At 43.5% G+C, this 25347-nt stretch overlaps 1 protein-coding gene across 4 annotated transcripts in view; it reads right to left on the bottom strand.

Annotated features, from left to right (window-relative positions):
• The window catches only part of LOC146172512 (mitochondrial amidoxime-reducing component 1-like), a 57348-nt gene extending 32541 nt beyond the window's left edge, over positions 1–24807 (bottom strand). Inside the window, exons 1-3 of one of the 4 annotated variants that reach the window (XM_084585843.1) lie at positions 24336–24807; positions 21839–22121; positions 3260–3436 (exon numbers count right to left, since the gene is read on the bottom strand). In XM_084585843.1, the coding sequence (XP_084441969.1) occupies positions 3260–3436; positions 21839–22086 (425 nt within the window). In that variant the 5' untranslated portion in view covers positions 22087–22121; positions 24336–24807. Of the gene's footprint in view, positions 1–3259; positions 3437–21838; positions 22122–23049; positions 23402–24335 lie in introns of those variants that run through there. The other 3 variants (XM_084585844.1, XM_084585845.1, XM_084585846.1) reach the window with 3 other exon arrangements.
• Between the last annotated feature and the right edge of the window lie 540 nt (positions 24808–25347).

Raw genomic sequence — 25347 nt, 5'->3', positions numbered from 1 at the left:
ACACGTTTATCAGTGGCTTCTTGGTGGCCGTTTCAGTGAATCTTTAACTGTAAAGAGAGTACACCAACGTGTCACAGCAGGGCTAGTGTTCCTATATATGCTCCTTTCAGGGTGCAGAGCTGCACAAAGATGTGCGATTACGCTCCATACTGTGCTGTAAAACCGCTTCTCACGTGCCAGAAACTGTGAATAGGGCATTGCTGGTGGTGTTCAGCATTTTGCTTGCCTTTCCTAGATGGCAAGTTACAACAAATCAGAATAGTACATTTCTCTTGTCTGATATCACAGCCGCTGATGCAAAAGTGCAGCATTCTCTTGAAGGAAAACGCAGTGCCTAAGTTCTGCTGACAGTGTCCCATGAATTTATACTCCAGCCAAGGTGCAAAGCATCGGCTGTTACAATGCGTCTGCCGCCACCTAGGGTAAAGCTTCTACATGCTCAGTTGCATCCCTGGTGATAGTAACACAGTAAACACTGCATTAAATAAAGACTTAACACAGCTTGTGCCACCAGTGTAACCACGCACTGCTTGCCGACAGTGATTGAACCAGCACCAGAGCACACATGTGGCGCCTCACAGAGATCTGTGCATGCGAAGAAGCTGGCAACAGTGAATCAAACTGAAACATATGATGAGCAATGCAGAAAAAACAGGCGAGCAAGTCTATTCGCATTGGAAGCATATAAAGAAACACTAAGTAGGACTAGTGACAAGGATGGCATCACTATTGTGAAAGCTGGCAAAGATAGACTATATAACTTTTCGGCACCAGGAACAGAGTCAATGTTTCAGTGTGGGCTTTGCCCTCCACCAGTGGGATAAAGCCTTGCAGTATGCAGTGTAATCCACTTATAACAATACTAGATATAATGATATATCATTATAATGATCAAATTCTTGGGATTTATCAGTTTTCCCATTGCCCTTATGTAAAAATAAACCATGTATACAGATCGGTTATTGGTGGTACATCGGATACAATGATCACTTTAACGCCACTCGGAAAATGTTTATCACAAAAATTTGAATGTTTGATAAAAAATAAATTACTGCGAAAACAGACTGTTGTAAAGAAATCCATGGGGTCCATTGCATGCAGTTAAAGAAATTAGCACTGTCATCATTGCAATCACTGCCTGTTGCCGCGCAAAGGGTGCGACCGTATCGTCATCGCTGAGTGTGTGTCCCTGGAAGATGGCACTGACCACAACAACGCTGTGACAGCTCTTGAGATGAAACAGTAGATTAATCGGAATTTCTGACAGGGTTTCAAGGTTTGAAGCCTCATGAAAAAGCATGAGCATAAGCACTCAACAAATCAAGGCTGCGGGTATCCTGTTCCAGTCGCTGTTCAGTTTTGTGGATGCAAAAAAAACTGCTGCCAGCATGCGCATAACTGGAAACGATGCTCACAGTGATTGTCAAGCCGCTCAAGCGAGAGCAAATTTCAGACTTATTAAGCATGCTTAAATTATTTTATTGCTACTGATGAATCCTGCAATAAAATGCTTAGTTCTCTTTACGATGATTAGCATTGTTCAACCTGATTCGCTTATCACTGGTAAGTAGGCAAGCCTATATGCATGGGAAAATACGTGGGTGTGTGCTTTTTTTTCATTCCTCCTTTTCTTTTTCATTGGTCCAGATATAACGATAATTGGCTATAATGATCAAATTTTCCAGTTTTCTCATTATCGTTATAAGTGGACTGCACTGTATATCCCCTGCCTTAGCGTGGGTAAACTAGAGTTGCTGGTAAAATGAATGACCTCAATTCCTTAGTGTATGTTGTTGATGCAGCAGTAAATGTCAGTTTAGCATCAGAGTGTGACTTTCCTTTATTCCCAAGGGCATGGACAGCTGCAGTTGGCTTCTGCTCAGCAGCACTTGTAACCCCGCAATGGGACCAGCAGTTTGAGCAGTCAGCTGGAAAAGCTTATTTGTCCCCCTATTTCAGCCTCACATTATTTCCCGTGCAATGCAAGCTCCATCAAGTCAGTTTTCAAACTTTATCAGAGTTCACAGTAAGAACAAATAAGCAACTTGAATCAGCACTGCTTATCACATTCATTAGCACAGTTGTTTCCTTTGGTAATGACGATCACATTACTAGCCACCAACACAGTCGCACACATAGCTTTCGCACTTAATATATGAGGTGCTTATAAAGAGCACTACTAGAGCTTTGATAATTTGGGAGATTTTTTGTTGTATCAGAAAAAAGGGATTTATTATGCAGTCCGTATAACGAATTACTTGGTTGAGGTGCAGCAAAACAGTGTATCCAGTATTTTGCACACTCAGCTTCACTCAGCACTATTTAAGCTTCTCAAAGTTTAGATGAAAAACAATGTCTTCATGTTCCTACAACCTAGAGGAACAGCAGCGCCAGCAGTCCATATGAAACATTAAAAGCTTCCAAAGTTTCATTTTTGCATTCGGTGAGCAATGGGTCCATGTCAGCGTACAGCAGATCATACCTGCGTAGCCACAGCTGCTGCCCAACATTGAATCCCGAATAACATTCCACACAGAACACCAAATGGCACTTCCACCTTTGGCTATGCCTCTTGTCCTTTCATTCACCACTAATTTATGGCAGCAGGCATAATGTGACAAATTGGGCATGTTGGTACTAGTCTTGAAAAGATGGCAGTGCAAAAGGGACAAAGCCTTAGATGAGATGACAAGGATGGCGATGAACTTTCAACAACATTCTTGTGAAAAATTTACGCATATGTACACTCTGTGCATGCTGTTGTCATATTCAACGCATGCACAGTTAGGTGAGCCCTTTGTCTGAGAGGGTGATAGATGCAAAAATACCAGTTCCAATTCCACAATTCTCGTTTTACATGTTCTTTGATCTTTCTATAAAGGTGCTCTTAAGATCAAAGGAAGAGTTCTTACAGGTCAGGCAGAGGCCAGCCACTGCCTGACTTATAAGAATTGTTCCATTGATCTAGAAAGCAAAAAAGAACAAAGCATGTGCGACGAGAAGTCGTGGAATTGGAACTGTTATGTAATCTGGGCGAAGCTTGTGTCAATTTGCATCTATCACCCTCCCAGACAAAGGGCTCATCTAACTGCACATACGTTGAATATGACAACAGCATGTACAGAGTGCACGTATGCGTAAATTGTTCACAAGAAAGTTGTTCAAAGTTCAACGCTGTTGTCTTTGTCATCGCATCTAAGTCTTCGTCCCTTTTGCACTGCCATCTTTTCAAGACAGAATACTATGTTGAACAACCTACCTCACAGTAAAAGAAGGCTTGCTCCTCTCATCAGGGTCAGAGGCTTCAATAACAAGTGATGGGTACCCTTCGGCAAAGAGTGTCAGCTTGCCATCATCAAAGGTCATCTGGATCAGACCAAGACGAGGCTCCTCACGCATGGAGACAAAGTAATCTCCTTTTACTATCAGTAAGAGCCTAAAAAAAAGAGGGACAGGCACTATCAATTGGGTAACAAATGAAAAAAAAAAAAATCAAATTGAGAAATGGCCCAAATTAGCCGCATAAAAAAAGCAGCATAGAAAAGAATACGACAGACTTCACTTAATAGCATATGCCTTTACTTTTGCACGAACCCTACACTATAAGAAAAAAAAAATGAAAGCTTGCGCCCTAAATGGATCAACATGTTCGTGACCATCAAAAAACTGGAAGATGGTAGCTCCAGGTAAGACCATATCCTTTCCAGAACTGTGAAAATGCTCAGGCTGTCAGTATTAGCCGAGTGCACAGCCATTGTCATATAATTCTTGAAAACATGACAGCATGAGAGCACACAGAGCCCTTCCTGACTTTCAATGGCTAGATTCGTTTAAAAAATCACTTTAAGAACATGCACAGTGTGTATGAAAAGTTTCCAGGCCAAAAGGTCTACTTCTTTTGAGCTGCTTAGCTTTACTCAAACGGGCCCTTGATAGCATAACAGTGTTAATATTCTAATGCGAGAAATCCCCAGAGCTAAATTTAAAAGCTCTGTGTGGAGTCTATAATTCATAAATAATTTTTAAAAAGTGCTCCTGGTGACCACTCAGAACCATTCGCCCAGTGACGCCAATGGCTGGGTGTACCCACTCATCAAGCATCCCAAGTGATGCACAAGTGATGGGACACACTAAGGCACCGTGGTGATTTGTTTTATTTCTTCCTGCTCAGTGACAAGCATTGGGAGACGAGAGGAGCAGTGTCATTTTCCAACTCCAATATGTGTGGTGTTATTGAATAGCGTAAAAATTCTCGTGCTATGGAGAGCACTGGTGGAATACCTATTGCTCATACGCATTTTCTATTTTCAGCGAATAGCTCTCCATGAGCTTTTTAGGTGTTAGATTTTATAACTAGAAAGTATGATAGAGTATATGGGGTTAAAAATCTGGAAGCCACTCAGGCTGTGAGGGATACTGTAGTGGAGGGCTCTGGCTAATCTAGATGACCTGGAGCTCTTTAATGTGCACGGATATTGAACAATCCAGGGATACCTTCACCTCCATTGAACTGTGGTGTCACAGCTGGGTTTGAACCTAAGCACTCTTGGGCTTAAGAATGGGAACCTGAGCTAGTTGGTTCGACATTGCTAACTGTGGTGAATGCATACCTACTAGCCTTTTCATCTGGAATTTAAATGAGCTAATTTGGCTAATTGCAAAGCTTACACAGAATAAGAAAAGATACCTGTAATCTCACAACAAAAAAATAAGATATTGTGGGGGACACTTAAGCTCAGTCTTTAAGGGTATTACACGATAGCGTAGGTTGCCAGCCCACATATAAAGCCCTGCTTTAACCAAGCCATATGAGCATGCCTACGTGGCATAGGGCTAACATGAATGCAAGAGTCCTGGAAGGGTCATTCTGCTATCACCCTCCCACATGAAAGAAGAGAACAGAGTTGGCAGCTCCTGCCAAATAATGTAACATCAGGCAACCCTATGTCCAGTCAGAGCTCGGCCAAGTCAGCTGCCAGCTACCACCTGCCAGTGCCATGCTCGTGAACTTTCGCTCACAACAGCAACCGATTTTGTGGTGAATGGGGCCTTGAACGCTATCATGTTAAAATTCCAAATACCAAAAATTGTTTTAACTTCTTTCAAGGAAAGGTGCCCCCATTGCATTAACCATTATGTGGAGGCAATAGTAGACTTCACTGCAGTAATATAATTACATCCTTGCAGCTGGCAAAAAAGGCCGAATAAGCCATGTACAAAAAAAGAAATGTGATGCACAATCTTCAAGCAGGAGGAAGGAAGGATTGCAGTAAAATTTTACTGCACACACAATAAAATGTGAATGCAGGGCAGCTGACAGCCCATTTGTACTGAAGCATAGTATTTTTGTTATTAGTTCAGAGACAGCACTCATTATTACAACTGAACATTGTATGCACAACTTCAAGATAAAAAAAAAAAAGAAGCACCAAACCCAAATGGTTGGTTTGGTTTGGTTTATCGGGTTAAGTGTCTCGAAGCAACTCAGCCTATAAGACATGCCGTAATGGAGGGCTTTGGAAATTTTGACCACCTAGGGTTCTTTAGCGTGCACTGGCATCACACAGCACATGGGCGCTTCGCTTTTCGCCTCCATCGAAATGTGGCTGCCATGGCTGGGATTCAATCCTGCATTCTCGGGCATAGCGGTCAAGCGCCCTAACCACTGCACTACTGTGGCAGGGTAAAACTCGAATGGCTTTACCAGTCTTCAGTAAACAACGTAAAAATTTGTAAAAATTTATTATTTTCACTTTTTTTTTTCTATGTTGCATATAAATTTTCCAGGAAAGTGGTGCAATAGCAAACAAACTATAACCTGTTGGCCTAAGGAATCTCCTGCCAAAGAGCTGTGACTCTTTCTGCAGCATCTCCACACATCGGGATTAAAAGTTCCAGCACAGGAAAACTGCACTAAAATGATGTGAGGAAATTGGCAGACAAAAAAATTGTGATGAGTCAGGAACAAAGCCAGATTTTGGATGAGCATGCATCCAAGAAGGCTACATAATGAGAAAAGTGAGCTGGATGGCTAAGAAAATAGAGAAGGAATGTTAGTTGTGGAAAAGGCAGTAAAGTTCTAACCATGATTAAAATCTTCAGATGTGTTAACAGGTAGCAGCAAAATCACCTCAGACAAAAACTGCCACTAGATTCATAAAGGTACCAGCCGATCTAACGCGAAAACAAAAAGAAATGTGTGTGTGTGTTGTGTTGGGTTTTATGGCGCATAAGCAACTAAGGCTATCATGCGCCAAGAGCAAGGTTAATGTATGTTTTGGTTAAAAAAAAAAAGGAAATGGATATGTTAAATCTATAGTTTATTTAAAAAGTTTCCTTCTTCTAGGAAACTGAGAACAGATGCTAGGTTTACAAGTGCTCTTTCTCCTAAAAGCAAGGTGGAATGGAATGGGATGGTATGGTTGTAAAATATAGTAAAATGTTTTCTCCGTAGTGCCTCAAGTTTTGAGCATGTAATTAGAATGTGGTTTACAGTGAGTATCTCGTCGCATTCTTCACAGGTCGGTTTGTTATGTTTCATTAGCAGAAAGTTATGTGTAAGATGTGTATGTCCAATACGAAGACGGCATACTATCACTTCCATAAAACGTTGTTGATGTGTGCTCGATTTCCATTCTCCTAGTACAGGCTTTATGAGACGCAACTTATTATTTTCTTGGTTGTTCCATCTGGACTGCCATTTATTCATCTGTTTATGTTTTATTAATTTCAAGCAATCACTATGTGGTATGTTTACTTTCTGAATCAATTTGTTGTGGGCAAGTGCAGCACATTTGTCTGCTCTTTCATTGCCGTCAATGCCTACGTGACTAGGGACCCAACAGAACACTATGTTATGTCCTTGTGTCGTGATCATTTTTACATTATGTATTATGTCACCAATTAGAGGCATGGCAGCATTTCTGTGATTTAAAGCCATCAGTACACTCAACGAATCGGTGTAGATGACACTGTTCCCAATGCCTTCATTCACTATTTTTTCTACAGCTGTCAGGATAGCATAAGATTCAGCTGTAAAGATTGATGCGCACTGAGGAAGCCTAATTATTTGTTCCCAGTTCTCATCAACTACGGCACAGCCAACATAAGTAGAAGTTTTTGATCCATCTGTATAAAACTCTGTATAATTACTGTACTTTTCTTTTATTGTGCGAAATTCTTGTATAATATGCTCTTTAGGAGTTTGGCTTTTGTTGAAGAGTGTTAGAGTGAGATCACAGACATTTGGAAGTTTGTACCATGGGGGTAGGGGGCTGTTTTTTGGTGCAGTGCCGGGCAAGGTGTCCAGAATTTCTAGCTCACTGCAAATGTCTTCGAAACGCATTATCAGTGGCCTCGTTGCTTGTGGTTTATTTGTGAAAATTACTCGTGAGCGGCATGTTGAGACTATTGGATAGCAGAGGTGTTTTTTCTGTGACCTTATTCTAAGGACATAAGCACATGTGAGTGAAGCCCTTCTATCCTTCAGCGGAGGCTCATTCGTCTCTGCATACAGACTATCAACAGGGGATGTTCTGTAAGCGCCGCAAGAAAGGCGTAAACCTAAGTTATGTACCGGGTCCAATTTCCTTAGATATGATGGTCTAGCTGACCCGTAGACTATGGACCCGTAGTCCAAGCTAGACCGCACAACAGATCGATATATATGTAGAAGACACGCCCTATCAGACCCCCAGTGTTTCCGAGAGAGAACCTTCAGTATGTTTAGAGATTTTATGGCTTTCCTCTTTAGGATGTTTATGTGAGGCAGGAATGTTAGTTTTCTGTCGAACGTTACACCCAAAAATTTATGTTTGCTCTTTACTGGCAACTCAATCCCATTTAGGTGTAGCTTGGGATTGATCTGTATACCTCGTTTCAGCGAGAACATTACTGCCACTGTTTTCTGTGGGGAAAATTTGAACCCATTTTTAAAATCCCATGAGTCTAGTTTATTTAGTGTTAATTGTACTTGTCTTTCACAAATTGATATATTTGAGGATGTGCAGGATATTTGAAGGTCGTCGACATACAGCGAGAACATAATGGATTTTGGGATTACCTTGCTAATAGAATTCATTTTTACAATAAACAAAGTTGTGCACCCCTGAGGTACCCCATTCTCTTGAATAAAGTTCCTCGAGAAGGTGGTACCGAGACGTACTTGAAATGAACGACCTGATAGAAAGTCCTTCAGAACATTTAGCATCCGGCCTCGGATGCCCAAATCTGCTATATCGCGTAGGATCCCGAACCTCCAAGCCGTGTCGTATGCCTTTTCCATGTCAAAGAAAACGGCCAGGCAATTTTGTTTATGTATGAACGCTTCCCTGACAGTATTTTCAAGACGCACTAAGTGGTCGGTCGTTGCGCACCCTTTTTTAAAACCACACTGATGAACATTAAGAAGTTTATGAGATTCTAAATGAAAGTTAGTCGGATGTTTAAAACACTTTCAAAACATTTTGCTAAACAGCTGGTCAGAGCTATGGGTCTGTAACTGCCTGCTGAGGTCGGCGGCTTTCCTGGTTTCAGAAACGGAACAATAACGGCTTGTTTCCAAGCCTCTGGGAGTTTACCCAGAGTCCAAATTTTGTTAAAGAATTTCACAAGTGCCTCTACAGAGGATTCGGACAAATGAGCCAGCATTTCGTAATGAATTTCGTCAGGGCCAGGCGCAGTCTGTTTTCCAGCAGCAAGGACGTTCTTTACTTCTTGGAGTGTAATAAAACTATTATATGATTCATTTCTGCCCCCACTTGTTGGGAGTTTTTGTTTCTCAGCTATGGTTTTGTATTTTAAGAATGTTTCTGTGTAGTGTGACGAACATGAAACGTGTGTGAAATGTTCGCCTAGTATATTGGCCTGTTCTGCTATGCTAGTCTGAACACCAGGGGCTGTGAGGATGGGAATTGTAAACGGGGAAAAGTTTCCACTGAGTTTACGAACTTGTTCCCACATTTTCTTAGACGTCATTGAGCTATTTATTGATGTGACATACTTCTGCCAGGATTCTTTTTCAGAGTTGCGACGGATGTGTCGAGCTTTAGCTTTGGCCTTTTTAAAAGCTGTAAGATTTTCGTGTGTAGGGTACCTTCGGAAAACACCCCATGCTTTATTTTGTCGCTTTTTGGCCTCCTTACATTCCCGAGACCACCACGTCTTGTGTTTTTGTCGCACCACACCTAAGGACTGTGGAATGGCGAGGTGAGCGGCAGTGATAATGCAAGTTGTGAACAACTCATTTAGTCTGTCGACACTAAGGGCATCTGAGAAAACTGCTCCTAGATTCGCCTCTACTTTAAAAAGCTCCCAATCTGCTAAGTGAAGTTTCCACCGTTTCGGTTTGGTCGGCATGACTGATGGTGAGGATGATAAGCTGATTATTGCTGGCAAGTGGTCGCTACTATACGGGTTGTTCAGAACATCCCATTTAAAATCATTAAAAAGGGAAGGTGAACTAAAAGCCAAATCTAAAAAACTCATTTTTCCTGACCTTGGTGAACAGTACGTGGGCTTACAGGAGTTCAATAAGCAAATGTCTGAACTAAGAATAAAATCCTCGATAAGCTGTCCACGTGTATCACTTTTTTCACTTCCCCACAAAGGAGAGTGTGCATTAAAATCTCCTACTACTAGGTAGGGCTCTGGTAGTTGGCAAAAAAAGTTTTCTAGATCATGGAGTGTTATTTTAAGATTTGGTTCAAGATAGACAGAACACACAGTAAGAGTTTTAAAGGTAATTATTGTGGCTGCTACAGCTTCTAAGGGAGTGTTTAAGTTAAGTTCTTGAGCTGGAACTCCACTTTGCAATATGATGGCCGCACCACACGAAAGCCTGCTTGCTTGCTCTCGATCTCGGCGGAAGACTTGATATTTTTTCAGTATATTCGAGTGCATGCAACCTAAATTTGTTTCCTGTACACACAGTGCAACTGGCGAGACTGTATCTAGAATGTCTTTTATGTCATTAATATTCTTTAGAAGTCCTCTACAGTTCCACTGTACCAGGAATGCCATCTTATTTTGTTGAAAGCTTGGAAATTAAGTTAGGTTTTTTCCAGGGCCCGTGATTCGGGCCTTGTCTGTTTTTGTTCGTTCCAAGGAGCTCCGCCGTCTCTGTGACGAAGACGGCAAAGAGCTGTCCTGGCCTATGTCCATTACCTCGTCTGAGGTGCTGGACGAACGTGCCAGAGGCACGTGTTCCTTTTTTTTAGACCTTGCCTTGTGGGCAGAGGTCTTGTGGCCCGCCGACCCTGAGGGACGCGTAGCCTGTTTTGGGGGTGGTGGAGGAGCGGGAGCTGCTTCCACCGGGGCAGGGGATGGCACTACCTCAGCCTCGTTTGAGGTCTGGGTAGGTGCCGAAGGCCGTTGTGGTGCCCCGCCCTGTCGCACCACATCGGCGAGATTTGGTTTCGCTGTGAACTGAAATGTGTTCTTGGTTTTGTTGTACTGGGTACGTGCCTCTTTGTATGTGATGTTCTTTGTTGTTTTTAGTGTTATGATCTGTTTTTCTTCTTTCCATTTTTGGCAGGATCGAGAGTATGCGGGGTGATCCCCCTCACAGTTTGCACAGCGTGGGTCTGCGGTGCAGTTATCAGAGTTGTGGTCGTTCGCAGCACATTTCGCACAAGTTCTGCGGCCACGGCAACTTTGCGAACCATGGCCGTATTTCTGGCAGTTGAAGCATCTCCTCGGATTTGGGATGTACGGTCAGACGTTTATTTTGATGTATCTGACTTCAATTGACTCTGGGAGGGTGCAGCTATTGAAAGTCAGAACCAGATGTTTTGTAGGGATCTCCTTGTTATCCTTTCGGATTTTTATTCTGTGAACCGCTATGACGTTTTGGTCTGCTAGTCCTTCTGCCATTTCATCTTCAGTGAGAGCAATGAAGTCTATCTCAGATATTACTCCTTTTACAATGTTCAAGGATCGGTGGGGGGTGATGACGACGGGGATGTCCCCAAGCGACATAATGTTTTTCAGGTTGGAGGACTGGCACTTTGTTTGTACTTCTAGCAAGAGGTCACCATTTGCAAGTTTTGATACTTTGTATCCAGGGCCCAGGTCTTTAGTGAGACACTTTGACACTATGAAAGGGGAGATTTTTCGAGCGGGTTTTTCTAGCTCCTCGCTATGTATGACATGGAACTTTGGGAAAGTCTCTTTTGTTTTCACAAAGAAATGGCTTGTAGCACCGGTCCGCCCTCGTTTGTTTGGAGGGCGATCATTTGTTTGGGAGAAAGAATCCATGAAAGGGTTTGTGTTTTCGGTAGTTGTGCCTGCCACCCACCATGGAGCCCAACGAGGGGACGGGACAGGAACTTGCAAGAAGTCCTGCCCACGCCAGCAGTACACCGCTACTATAACCAAATATGGGCAACTCAGGGTAGCTACTCCACACAAGGTTAACCCTCGCCGCCAAGAAAAAAGGAAAAACAAGAAATGAGGAGGAGACAGGACAGTGCTGCGAAAAGAGATAGGAAAGTGAAAGATGAAGTGGAGGACAGGAAAAGGCGACTGCCGATTTCCCCCGGGTGGGTCAGCCCGGGGGTACCGTCTATGGGAAGCGTGGGCCAAAGTAGTGTGTTGCCTCCGCCGAGGGGCCATAAAGGTCCAAACACTCGGCATCGGCTCAACCACCAGGATCCCCTTTTCCCCAGACACGGCGATGCCACGCACGGCTTAGCGTGGGTGCTGGGGTCCGTGGTGTCGCACAGTACACGCAAACACCTGCTTTAACAGGTGCCCCCTGCGGGGAAAAAGAAATGACCAACACCTGCACGAATGTCACAGCTTACTGTTCTAATGGAACCATGCCGAAATCTTAAAAGTTCTGTAAGCAGCAAAGCCACCCATAAAAAACGGAAAAAGAAAAACTGACACTACCTATGGCCTATGTAACAGCAGCAAGACCCCTGTCGTGCAGCTGGATTTGAAATCAGCAGCACCTAAGGGACATGCAGTCACAGACTCATGGTTGACTGAGACAGTAAACTTTGTTAGTGGCAAGGACAATGCGATGCAATCTACACACTTAACAAGGAACGGTAGGGCCACTGAAAGAAGCTTTGGGCTATAAATTACATGGACAAAGAGTCAGGTGGCACTAGAGGGATGACGACCATGAAGCAATGATATGACAAGCGCTTGACTACCTTCACTGTACAGTCATGAGCAAAAGTGGTATACAACACTCAGCCAGTGACAGAGCTCGGGAAAACTGCGCAAAAATGCCGCCCAGCGACAGTACAAGAGACAGCGACAGTGACGCATGCGGATAAAATGGTGCACTGCCACTATTGCTCCGATCACAGATAGCTGTTGATAGATGAAGTTGACATGCAGTTTTCGCGAGCTCCGCCACCGGCTGAGTGTTGTATACCACTTCTGCTCACGACTGTACATAACAGATGTCTATGGTACTTACAGTTACCAACACTGATGAGCAGTGGTACTACAGTTTGAGAATGTTTCCATGACCCGGAAAAAAAACTGAGAGGAAATTACTCAACCAAAAACATAACCAAATATGTAAACCTGGAACCCTGATTCAGGTTCCCATGCATCAAAAATTTGCTAGGTGAGTATGCAAACAACTTAGAGTGGAAACATTTTCAAATGAGTGTGTACGTCATTTTTCAGCCAACGTGCAATAAAAAAAAAAAGACATATTACTTTAAAATGCATACTTTCTTTAGCGCATTACTATGCACTGAACATTAATTCTAGCAAAACTGCACAGCCAGTGACTGAAGCCTTACTGCGCACTGTGCTCATGACAAGTTCCACTCCCTGCTAAGCTCGGGCTTTGGCAATTTTATCTCTTTCGATTTCAAGCCTTGCTGCACAAAATTCAGAAAGGTGCTACCGTGACAGTTACACTTTTGCAAAAAAAACAAACGAAACATTGGAAAGGCCAGCAGAAAAAGTGGCAACCAACAAAAATTTGAGGGACATTCAAGATACGACAGCATTATCGGCTCCAAGCTGCGGCTTTCTTGTTGATCCTCGCTTGCATACATGCACTTTGCTACAAGTTTAAAGGGGCACTGTGACGTTCGCCAGACAACTGATTTCAGCCGGCCACTATAGTTCTTTATACCTTCCCGATACCCCAAAGCCCCATCATAACAGCGAAATCGTAGCGCGTAATATTTTAATCCGCTTCAATAATCCGCGTTTTGGCACCGATGTGAGCGGCACACGACGGTGAAGTTCGTTAACGGATGTGACGCTACTTTCTCTAGGGCGGTGCTTCGCTAATTGGTCGGGCATGCACTTTAGATTTTACATTCGAATGTTCTTCAATCACTATGCAGAAAGCAAAAAAATGGTGTTTTAATTCCACGTGTGTTCGTGGATTGCTTGTAAAGATGGAGACTGTAAACTCAGATAAATGCGGTGTTGTCAACAAGCGCGATTGAGTGTCTGCTTGCTGTGATGATGGTGATGGTGGCTTTGCCCTTCGTAGCGGGTCGCCGCTGCCTTCTGGCGCGGCGGAGGCAAAAATGAAAAAAAAAAAAACAAAAAAAAAACAGAGAATGAAAAAACGTTTGCCAATACGCAGTCCAGGCTCTACGGTCACAAGCACAAAGGTCACTCCCACGGGCTCCTCAAATCCCAAGGCAACTGATAGCATTCGGATCTCGGAGGTCAGCAGAATCGCTGGACAAGCCAAAATCAAGTGGTTGATCATTTCTAGCGATGCCCCACAGAAGGCGCTAGTTGCGTCGAAATTGCTCGTAACGCACGTTCGCTTCTCAGCTGTGTGGCTTCGCCTTAGCCCGTGTATGCCATTCTCCCGTCTTTGCCTTTCGCACTCGTTCTCGAACTTTCGCACAAGTAGCGCTCGAGTGATGCGTGACAGCAGCAGTGATGGACGCCGGTGGAACACCAAAATGGCGAAGCAGATTTGCTGACCGTCGGGTCCACCTCGTCGACACCCCGCAATTGGGTTGAAAAACATTTATTATCAGTATTGAACCGTGAACGATGTGTGGGCACTACACTTGGATGGCAAAGATGATTTAGAGCAGTATTTGGTGGGCTAGGCTAACTTTGAGCAGACCAAGGGAGCAGACGAAGAAGCCAGTCCTCATAGGTGTGCTTCGCAGCGTCGTTACCATGGCAACTATGCTACCAAAAAGTGCGGCTGCAGGTTGGGTTGGACAGGCAACCATGGTGGATAGCTTCCGGTACGTCAGCAGAAAGCTGCGTTCCTGATAGGTTCCGCCCGAGTCGAGTGCTGGGCGAGCGAAATGGGAGAGGGGCTCCCTCTCGCACCAGCTCAGACGCGTGTTTTTTTTTCTCTTGTATTTAGAAATTTATAAACCGAATAATTTTCATTTCCGTGCGCCGATTTTTGTAATCCTTTTTTTACTGACATAAGTACGGTGCAAAAAACCTAGAGGTTGGCTGGAATTGGCCTTACGCACGTCACTGTGCACCTTTAATCACCAATCTCTTGATTTGGGCCTCCATTATTTCACACACACCCATTAGCATGCAGTCATAAGCTGCCTAAGCGGGACACCGCTCAACATAGACATAAAGCCCTACTTTAACTAAGCTGTACGAGCATGCCTACAGGGCATAGAAGGAGTAGCATGTCCAGCTCAGGATCCTAGAGTTCCCATCTTCAAGGAGTGGCTTAAGTTGGCACAACACAACCTGTCGACCAAACAATGCGGGCATATCACCTGCCAACTACCACCTCTGCCTGAGGCATGCCCATAATTGGATGAACAGATCAGTGTTTGTGGACACTCTCCTGAGAAATGAAAGCATGGCTCAATAAATAAATATTTTGCCTTACTTCATGATGTCCTCTTGAGACTTGCTCCTCCCTGGAACTAAAGCTGTATTATTGCCTTGTTCGCCAGCCACATCTGTCCCTTGGGTTTTCCAGTCACGGCATTACTGCACTGAAACTACTTAAGCTCTGTAAAATTCTCTAAACCCTTCCTTTTATTATTATCTTAGCAAGCTGTGCATTTCTCTTGAATGACATACTTCACTGACCGGCTTCGATAAGCTATCCATTACTCTGAGCATTATTTTGTCTGTACACTCAGTTCCACATGAAAATTTCTAATTTACCTCATTTTCAGTTTCCCTTGCTTCATGTAAGCCTAAGTGCTTCATTCCAGAAAATCTGCAAGGCCAGCAGTAGATTATATTCAAGTCCGCAATAGTCGATTTTAATAAACCAGGGTGTCTAGCAAACCCTTATTTTCAATATCCCTGACTTTTTAAGGTTTTTCCCGATTATTTCAGTTCATATTACTTGCTAAAAACTGTAGCTGCTGATGATAATGAGCATCGAGGAATAATTTCCAATAAAGAGCTATTTATAATTCATATTCTACAATTTACAATAGTGAAAGGCTGTTATTAGTGCTAATGGCTGATAACAACATCAAAAGTTTACTAAAAATTAAAAGCGCACTGATATTAGCCTCAGTAGAGCTCTTTGATACTACCAGTTGCAAAGCTTCCTACAGGCCCCATGTATAAAAAAAAAAAACGGCAGTTTTGATTGGTCAAAATTTGGGTGTATGTAGAAGTATCTCGATACGAGGCACCCTCGGTCGGCAGTGCCCGCAGCCATTAAAAGAAACTGTGTCGAAGTTGGAAACTTTCAGATTGTAGATAAATATGCTATCATCTGAAAAATAAAATTAGTTTAAGTCTTGCAGTAGCGAAAATTCTTAAAGATAACAGCTGTAAAAATAATTAAGGGGATATGTGAACCTTCGTTTAATAGTCAAAAATCGATTTTGAGAAAAACTCATTTTTGGAATGTTTATTCTTTCGAGCAAGAGCACTCAAATTGTTAACACTGAATTCGGCCAGGAAAAGCGATAAAATTGGCTTTCAAAATGTCACGGCAGGTACGAAATGCTCCCCGAAAAGAGAAATTTTGTTCGAAACTCCCGCGCGCGTTGCAGTTGGCCGTTCACCGCCACCTTGGGCTTGGTTTGAAGCTGTTTTTTTTGTGCGCAATTTGCGCTATCTCAACATGGCTTCAGTCAAATGGACTGGCTGTGCGCACCGGTTTTCTGAAGGCCGTTTATGGTATCTGCGTAGCTCTTATGCGACGCGCTTTTCAAGAGCGACGTTCCGTGTCTCCCATTGGCTGGCGTGATCGGCGCAGCATTTTGTTTGTTTTGCTTTGCCGCTGTGGCTGCCGCTTCGTGTGCGTCTGCGTTTGCACTCATTTTTTTCGACGCACCACTTTGTCCAGAGTTTTTGTAGCGAAACCTATATTTCCGAGATGCAGCGATCTTGCCATGGTACCAATTTCCACCGTGGTTGCCCCGCTCTCACCGCTGCTGCCTAGCAACCACCTCCTCGCCATCTAGCTTGTATACGACCAGAGCATTTCGGCATGTGTAAGAAAGGCCACTAGTGTGCATGCTCCGTAACCAGAGAGGAGCAACAGGCGCGCTGTGCATGACATCAGAGCGCATAGCAGCAGCAGAGACAATGAGTGTAAGAAGGCGAAGAGAGCAGCGGAGACGCTCGAGAATGCCATTTGGCATGCAGCTGGAGAGGTAAGAGGGTAGATATCAGCTTTTTCGCGTAGCGGTGCTGTTTAAAAGCGGTTGGTTCGTCAGCGCCGCCATGTTTGGAACCATGGAAAGACAGTCAGAAAGGCTTAAACAAGCCAGGCTTATGTGTTGAAATGAAAACAGGCGAAGGCAACGAGCCGAAGAGACCTAGCCAGGCGACCACACTAGCCTAGACGTGCAATCAAAATTAACCAAGTCTAACCAAGCTATGCCTTAGCCTTCATTATGTACAGTGAATGCTTGTTAATTCGAACCTCGATAATTCGAACTACACTACTTGGTCTGGCCAAGCTCCATAGAGATCTGTGTACAAAAAAGCCTGTTAATTCGAATGCAAGTCAGTTCCGCAACGGATAAACCGAACTACACGCCGCCACGTTTGGGTGGCTTGGCACACAGCACGTGCAAAAAAAAAAAGAAAGCCCCGTGAGCAAAGCAGCGGCATAGTTAGAGTATGGTCCCTGGCTGTGCACATTCATTACGAGGACAGAAGATGGAACCAGGTAAAACCATGGAAGAGTGGGTAAAGCCTAAATAGCGCCATGACCCCCGCGGCGGCGCCAGAGGTAGGCCGAGTGTAGGGATTGTTGGCCACGGCTGCCTGCTCTCTCTTGTGCACAATCTCCGAAACTCACAACTAAATACTAAATAATTCAAGCCCTGTTAATTCGGAAATATGGATAAGCACTGTCGGTGCGGTCCCAGCCAACACTCATAAAAGGCTGACTTCAGACCGGGCGGTATGGGTTACGCAAGATTTTTTTTTTGCGAGAGTAGTCCAACCTTCCACCTATCGGTCGTCAATGACAGTGCACGCTCAGCCACAATCAGGACACCGGCTTTTAGTATTGTTTGCTGCTATCGCATGTTCCAATAACTGAGTGGTAGCAGATGTGCCTGCCCCAATCGCCCATGGCATGATAATGCAAACACACAGTAAACAAGGCTTGCCCAACTGGACAAGCACTGGCACACTGCCAAGTTTGCTTCCACCACTTGGTAGAACCAAAGACAAAAGGTAAAGGCATCGTGCTGTTATCGCAGCATCTCAGCGCGCTGCCAAGAAATATGTTGTGGACCATGATGGCGTGAAACAGAGGGACGTGCTAACGCCCGAAGCCTTTTTTTTTTTTTTTCAAATTCATAGGCAGAAATTGGGGGTGAGTGGGTTCATTATGAGAGTCACGAATCGGATTGTTATGCGAGTAAATACTGTAAATTTACCGTAATGCCAATGGCTCTTGTCAGTTTTTTTCAAGGCCATTCGATAATTCAAACATTGAGTAAGTCGAACGTTTTCCCCGGTACCGTGAAGTTCGAATTATCAAGCTTTTACTGTATATCCTGGCACAGCCGAGCTAAGCTCCAGCCAATTTTTTTCCTTGCGATCGAGATGCCAGAAAACAGTTAATTGTAAACGTGCATGCAACGAGCCTTTGGAAGCATTAAGAAACAGGCGTGAAACAAAAACCAGAAGATGCCAGCTCCAACTGCGCCATCAGAGCCTGCGTTACAGCCGGCGCCAGACTTGTTAGATATGCAGGGAACATTAACCACGGTGCCCGATGACGACACCGCGGGTTCAAATTGCAGCGTGAATTGCATTCCGGATCATGGTACACTTCAAATTGACGCTGGCACCGCGTACTACTCTATGGCGGAGCTGGCGCACTGTGTTGAGTGGTCGGCGCAAAATCTGTTCTGTCAGGGAAGTCAGCGACCCAATGCAAGTTTCAGCTCGGCGTCAATGCAGAAGGCGATGCCGGTACTGAGTCCGTGATTGTGGACATGAAAGTGTTAAGCAATTTTACTGCGCACAGGAAGCGTGGAACCTGCAGCGAGATCGCGAAGATGTGAGCGGTCAACCGCTTGAGTGTCACAACGGACCTTTTCAGGCCCACACAAATGCTTGCAGTGGTGGCGATCGGGCCTCCCTGGCTCCGGACCACTAGTTCCCACAAGAAACCTCCAGGGCTTAAAATACTGTCCTTGCAACTGGGCACTCTACCTAGCCCTGTCCTCTCGTCGGCTAAAACCCATAACCCATAACTTTATGAAAATATATTTTACAATTTCATCGTGCATACACCTTCAACATTTTTTAAATAATGTTTCCTTGGATGGAATGGGGCACTGTTTTGATTTGCAGGGGGACAGATAGGGAACAATTGGCAGTTGAAAATTCCTCACAAAATTTTCTGCAGTCACAGTCTAAACTTCAAATGCAATTTCCTCAACTTCCTATTTTTTGCTAACATGACAAGCCTTACAGAACTTTTCATTACTTTATTGTGGCATAATTCTAATACGTTTTATACCGCTGTCACACGGGCATTTGGAAGGCCCTGGAACCGATTGTCTATCGGCTTGAAGGCCTTCGAACACTACCACTACCACATGGGCGTTTTCAATGGCCATTGAGTCGACAGTCTATCGAGTCAATGGAACAGCTCAGAACTCTATCGAGATCTCGAAGGCTTTAGAACATCACGCAAAGTTGCTAGCGTTGACCTGAGGAGCGCCAGACATGCTCGTGCATAGCGCGTTTACGATAGAAAAACATGAAGCGGTATTACTTTATACCTTTAATTTACGCAGTAAAATCAGTCTGCATAATAACTTAAACATAGCATCACTCTTTTGAAGGCATATTATTTTGGTACTCTCTACCACTGTAACCTGCGCCACCAAAAAGAGCAAACACAATGAAAAGCACAGCTGCATGAACGTCAACAACATTACGTTTGAAAAAAAAAAGTTGCTCTTTAATAACAACTAAAAGCCTGCAGTTACTAAAGAAAGGTAACAGTTATATTTCATTTTGCATTTATAGAAAGAGTAATTCTTTAAGCAAAACCGAAAGCAACAATACTGACGCCATAAAAGTTTGGCGTTAAACACCAGAACTATTTCAGCAGCCTTCAAGTTTTGCCGTCTAGCAGCGGCACAACTACTTCAGAGTTCAATTGCGATTGAAAATCTCAAAGGCTATTGGCTTAATCACCTTTGAAAATGACCATGTGACAGGGGTATTATACCGCTGAATTTAGGAGGAATTGAACTGTGCAGCTACGCTATTTTTATGTCGCTAGGCAGATATCAAAGTTTGGTTACAGCAATGCCATCTAATTATATTTTTAAATTATGGTGCATCAGCATAATTGGACGTTTTTATATAATAATGCACTCACTGACAATATAAATAGCATTATAGCTCCGCATGGCAGGTCTTTGGCTACAGCTACATTTTAATCGGAACAAAATAATATTGATGGAAAGGGCCTTACTGACCCGTAAGAAATTACCTAAAAAGGCATCAATTATGTTCCCACAGAATGAGAACTAATTGAGATAGAATGAAATAAATTACATTTTTGAAAGCAGCAGGAAGAAATAGATGTGCATGCCGAATTTTGTTACGATATCTAACAATAACAAATTTGTTTTTATGACAAGGGGAGACCTCTTAAGATGAAAAAGAAGAAAAAAATGATTTCCAAAAGGCAATGATGGCAATAGCAGAAAGCTTCTATCGACTGTTTCTAAATGGCGCAACAGTTCATAACCACCTGAAAAATGCATACAAAAATTAGCCATTTATTGAAGTTCCCAACTGGTATGATTTAAAAGCTCTGAGCCTCAGAGCATGTGAGCCGCCCACACCACAAAAAACCAAGCCAATCGGAGCAAATCCAATCTAATAAGGCTCCACGCGTGTGCTTGGCAGCACAGCTCGCCGATCCGCTGGCCTCTGCCGGCGCAGTTATTCCTGCTTTTGTCGCGTACTACTCTCATGCAGCGCATCTGCATATTTTATCGAGTACCCAATTCACATGCATATTGTTTCTTCTATTGTGGCAGCTCAGCCATATTTTGGCGTCAAAGTAATATATCGTGCCTTGTCTTGCGGCATGGCCACGCGCTCAGCAAAAAAAAAATAAAAATAAAAAATCTGCACGAATGACACACTGGCTGTGCACCAGCTTAAAATGAAAATGCACTGCAGAATATATTGTGCCATTTTCCCTGACTTGGCGAAATGTTTCATGTTTTCCCTCACATTTCACTGTGTATAAAATTTCCCTGACAATTCCCGGTTTTCCCAGTTGCTAGACACCCTTAAAAACAGCGGAAATGAAAGCAACTACAAAAAAAAAAAAAAAAAAGTCTAAACCATGCAAGCCTACATCAGACAACAGTAATACCCCAGCGAGTATGTAATATATATTGCAAGACATCTAATATAGCTTTGTTTTTCAAAAGGTTTTTATTTCTTATAGCTGACGCAATTTTCTTCTGACTTATTTTATTCCTGATACAACCTAAAGCTATCAACAGTCTGTAAAAAGTCAATATCTGAGTAAATAAAACTATCGCATTGATAACATAAGTAAACCATACTTTCAATAAATGAAGCATATGTTTGAATTTACTACTTTACTATGATCAAACTGCATTTCAAATGCTAGATGTTTCCTCTGCTCCTGTGGCCTATATACGATTAACAATTTTTTAGTCGCAGTCCTGGAACTTCCTCCTGCTTGTTTAGTTTCATCCTGCTGTTGGGGTCTACTGCTAGCCTGTTGCACTTTGCCAAGCGGTGCACAAGCTCAACTCGAGAAGACACCTGACAGTGGTACTACAAGACCCTGCTACTCACCTGCAAGTGCCTATAGAAAGCTACAAATGACATACACTAGGGCTTCTATGCACAATCCTCTCATGGCCTCATTTGGTGGTATGTGAAAAACTGGATGACGCTGCTTAAGAACTGAAACAAAGTTTGTCCAGTTTTACATCGCCAAAACACTCAAACAAAGAAAAAAAAAATCATTGAACATTCACCCTAATGGTAACACAATTTCCAGTTAATGCTGATGTGGTATGAAATGCTGAAACCAGTTCAAGTGCTGGATAACTCTACATAAAGGCATAGCAGTAAAGGTGTACATAGACCATAGGCATGCATCATGTATGTCCATGCATGTAAAGTGTCAACCATAGGCATTGCATCATTGCTTATCCATCCGTACAAGGCTGGCAGTCATCGTAGCAGGTGCAGCAAGAGAGGGTGGAGATGCTGCATTGACCATGAATGATGGCTGCAACAAGCAGTCATGGGGTATTGAGTCGGGGATAGATGGTGGTGGGATGCAGTGTATGTGGATCATGTCAACACCACAGTTCCACTGTTCTCATGCCACTTTGAAACAATTACTGACCAGCAAGCAAGCAAAAATTGGGGGCAATATTCTAACCTGTCTTTGAGTTCCTTGTACACCGGGCCCGCCACAGTACAGTCCGCATAGGGCACCTCTATTCCAGCGATTGACTTGATGGGATAGATAAAAATGTTGGCTAAGCGTCCCACGGGCACAAAGATGTTCCTACTGGAAGCCCTGTGCCTCAGCAAAAGGTAAGTTGAGGCTGCAGCAGCTCCACCCACCGCTAGAGCTGTCAGGGCAATGGCACCCATCTGCGGGGCTCTCAAGACTGAAGATGCCATTGCACACCTTGTGGCCAAAATATACAGGGCCCCTCCTGAAAAAGCACACAGAAATAGCCTTTCAAGTTTTGAAAATGGGACAGAGTCCATAATGAGCACTGAAATGTTGCTTGGGAGACTGGTGGCTAATGAACAGAGACAAACTGCCTCAACATTATGAAAAAACATAAGCTATGCATGCCTTGTGGTGATGGCATAATGTCACTAACAAAGGTGCCTTGAAAATTACTGGCTCAATAAAATCTCACACCTACATTTCCATGATTTCACAGACAGCAATTGTAGCATGAAATGAGTACTGTCACTGTGCACCTGCACTCAATGGCAACTTCACCAAGTAAATGAGAAAGTCTTAAAGTACATCCATATGTAACTTAATGGTGTCTTATTAAACATCTGCTAACATAAACACATAGCCTTTCAGGGAACTCGCGCATTAAAAATTCGACAATAAAGCACTGCCAATGGTTCCAACCTAGCAATGAATGTAGCCTCTGGCTTGTATATCCTTAGGAAACAGCCCTTTTCCAGATTTCACTTAAGTACAATAGCAAACCAGGTATGTCAGGTAACTCAAGTGAAAGAACAGGATGTAGCAATGTACAGTTGAAGGCAGAGGGTGATTTAGTCAAAACTCACGAAGAAAGCCACAAAAACTGCACACATAAATTAACACTACTGAAAAATATAAACTGGTGCCCCAGAAACCAAAATAGCTAAAACAATAAAACTTGGGGAGCACTGCAGAGGTCTGAATAATAGAAAAGCAAAAGTATGTGCAATGCTTGCTCTTAAGTGGCTCCTAGAGTGCAATGACTCAACGCTTTTCAGTGCTATGACTACAAACTAGCCACAGGCTCCATAGTCATGCACACTGAGTCTCCAATCTGACTCATGATACACTATAATGACTCAAATGATTACTAGGTATGACATGACATTTATATACTTGTGATTACATACACATTCATGACTACAAGTCTCATCTTGATGTGACATCATATCACATGCTGCATTTTGCTTCCATATTTTGCTTCCATGTTTTCACAAATATAGCCCAAATAAGGCTTCCCTTTAAAAAAAAAAATTGTTCAAGCATTACTGCCGCTTGACAAACAGTACTTGAAGGAACTTCAGGCTTAACGGCAAAATAGTGCTGAAATAAAATTTGTTCCATCAGCATAGGTCCAGTAAACATCTACAGCCTTTCCTATGGCACACACACATCCCAGAGATTTTGTGCACAATGCCTAATAGTGGATTCAGCCTTATCAGCCATTTGTGGTTACAAATGAATACCACAAAAACCTAACAGCCGGACAATGCAAATGGAGATGCTTAGTCACATTTCTTGACAAGACATGCACATGACAATGTCCTGACAGACAGCAAAAATGTTTTTGTTTTGTTTTTTCAGACATAATTTCGTTACTTTGTGTGCAGATTATTTCCCGTGTTGTAAAGTGCCTCGGTTCACTCTAAAACATCACTGGCGACACATATCACAACAGCAAACGTGTCATTACCATTGTCTTTTTCAAAAGAAAAATGCAGCACCTATTCAAGTTTATCAAATAACCGACTTTTCTACTACAACATGTTCTTCAGGTGGAAGCCCGAACAGCTTTGCCAAAAATGGCATAAACACCTTATTAATGGAAGAGATGATGCTTTCACAAGGCTGCAAATAGCTTTAATCACTACAATTACGATGCGGCCGCATGGATACTCCGGAATCAAACGTGGACACTGCCTCTGATCAGATCACCTTTCTTTTTTCGTACAGGTGCGGACATAAGTAAACGAGCAACCTTTTTAGCTCAAATTAAAATCAGGCCTTCTGTATTGCGGATAAGAAAACATTATTTGTCCAAGTGAAAGCGCACTGGTGTCTACTACCAGTTTGTAGTACATACCACGACTGCCAGTTTCAATGATACAACGCGTGAAAATTTTTAGAAGTAAATAGCGTGCTCCGTTCACTTTTGTCCGCTCCGGTACACTTTATGTAATGAACCAATGCGATTCATGTTTCTCTGTAAAAGCAGAGTGCAGGTCTGTGTCACGCAACACGCCACACGTTCGCACTTGATTTCGGCCTCGGCCCTAATTAAAACAGTCACCTTCCTTAGCTGTCGTGGCTTCAAAGCTAGTACAAGTGGCCAATACTTAAAAAATGAAGATAAAAAAGTAACCTGCGCTCTTTACATGCCTAATAGATCGTTTGTCAACTTGATATGTACACATACATACGCTTCGCTGAAAAACGGGCAGTCAAGCAGATCCCGTAGACAGCTGCTCGCCAACACTTACTGAACACGCCACAAGATGTAACGCAAAGGTCACGTTCCTTATCGCCTGATAGCAGCAGCCAAACTGACAAACCAGAAAGACAAAGGCGCGAGGCAAATGAATGCCGTCCACTGCGCTAGCACACGTGCTGCCGATACCGCACAGCAGCAAAGCAGAGGTCCCCTCTTCGCTGCACAAGAGCAAATGGCGATTAAAAAAGCACACAGTCGTTCATCCGAAGGTAAAGACGCTCAAAAGCACAGACGACGCAAGCGCGTATACTGCAGGACGAGATAACCGAACACTCAACTTCGCGCAAGCACAGGCACCGTGCACACTCCCTTGCGCCTTGGCCCCTTGGCAACAACGTTGTTTCTTCTCAGCGCCGGGAGTGATAAACGTGGATAAACCTCACATCGGGCTAGACAAATCTCAAGACATCCCACACCAGGGCGGAGCCTTGTGGCCATCACGTGCCCTAACGTCATCGTTTGAAGAGCGTGATAAGCGTGAGGTCAGCGGCGACGGCGAGTGTCGTCTGCTCATTGCGCGCTGCAACGTTGGACGCTCGAGTTCTTGCTCCGCCGGATACTCCAATCAACAGCGGTTCGAGTCTTGCGTACACTGGTGACGGAGCACAAAAGCATCCCGAGCCGTTTGATACCATTATTTATTGGTTTATGCAACATACTGAGACGATAGTAAGACAGCGGGGCAGGTTGGTGCATAGCTGTCAAAAATTTAAGCGCAACAGAGACAACACACAGACAAGATAGGATAGGACTATAGTTCACTATAGATAGGACTGAGACGAAACTGGTCCGCATGCGCACACCTTGTGGCGCTGGTTATGCAGCAGTTATATTATTTTCGAAAATATTCTGTCTTCACTAAAATATATCAAAACGGCTTGGGGTCGAAGGAATTTTCAAGTCCAGCCGTCACACAAATTATAAAAATATTGTGATT

Source organism: Amblyomma maculatum, unplaced genomic scaffold (assembly GCF_055883805.1).
Source record: "Amblyomma maculatum isolate TAMU_Amacu unplaced genomic scaffold, ASM5588380v1 scaffold_13, whole genome shotgun sequence".
Taxonomy (NCBI): Eukaryota; Metazoa; Arthropoda; class Arachnida; order Ixodida; family Ixodidae; genus Amblyomma; species Amblyomma maculatum.
This window is presented reverse-complemented; position numbering and strand designations above follow the sequence as displayed.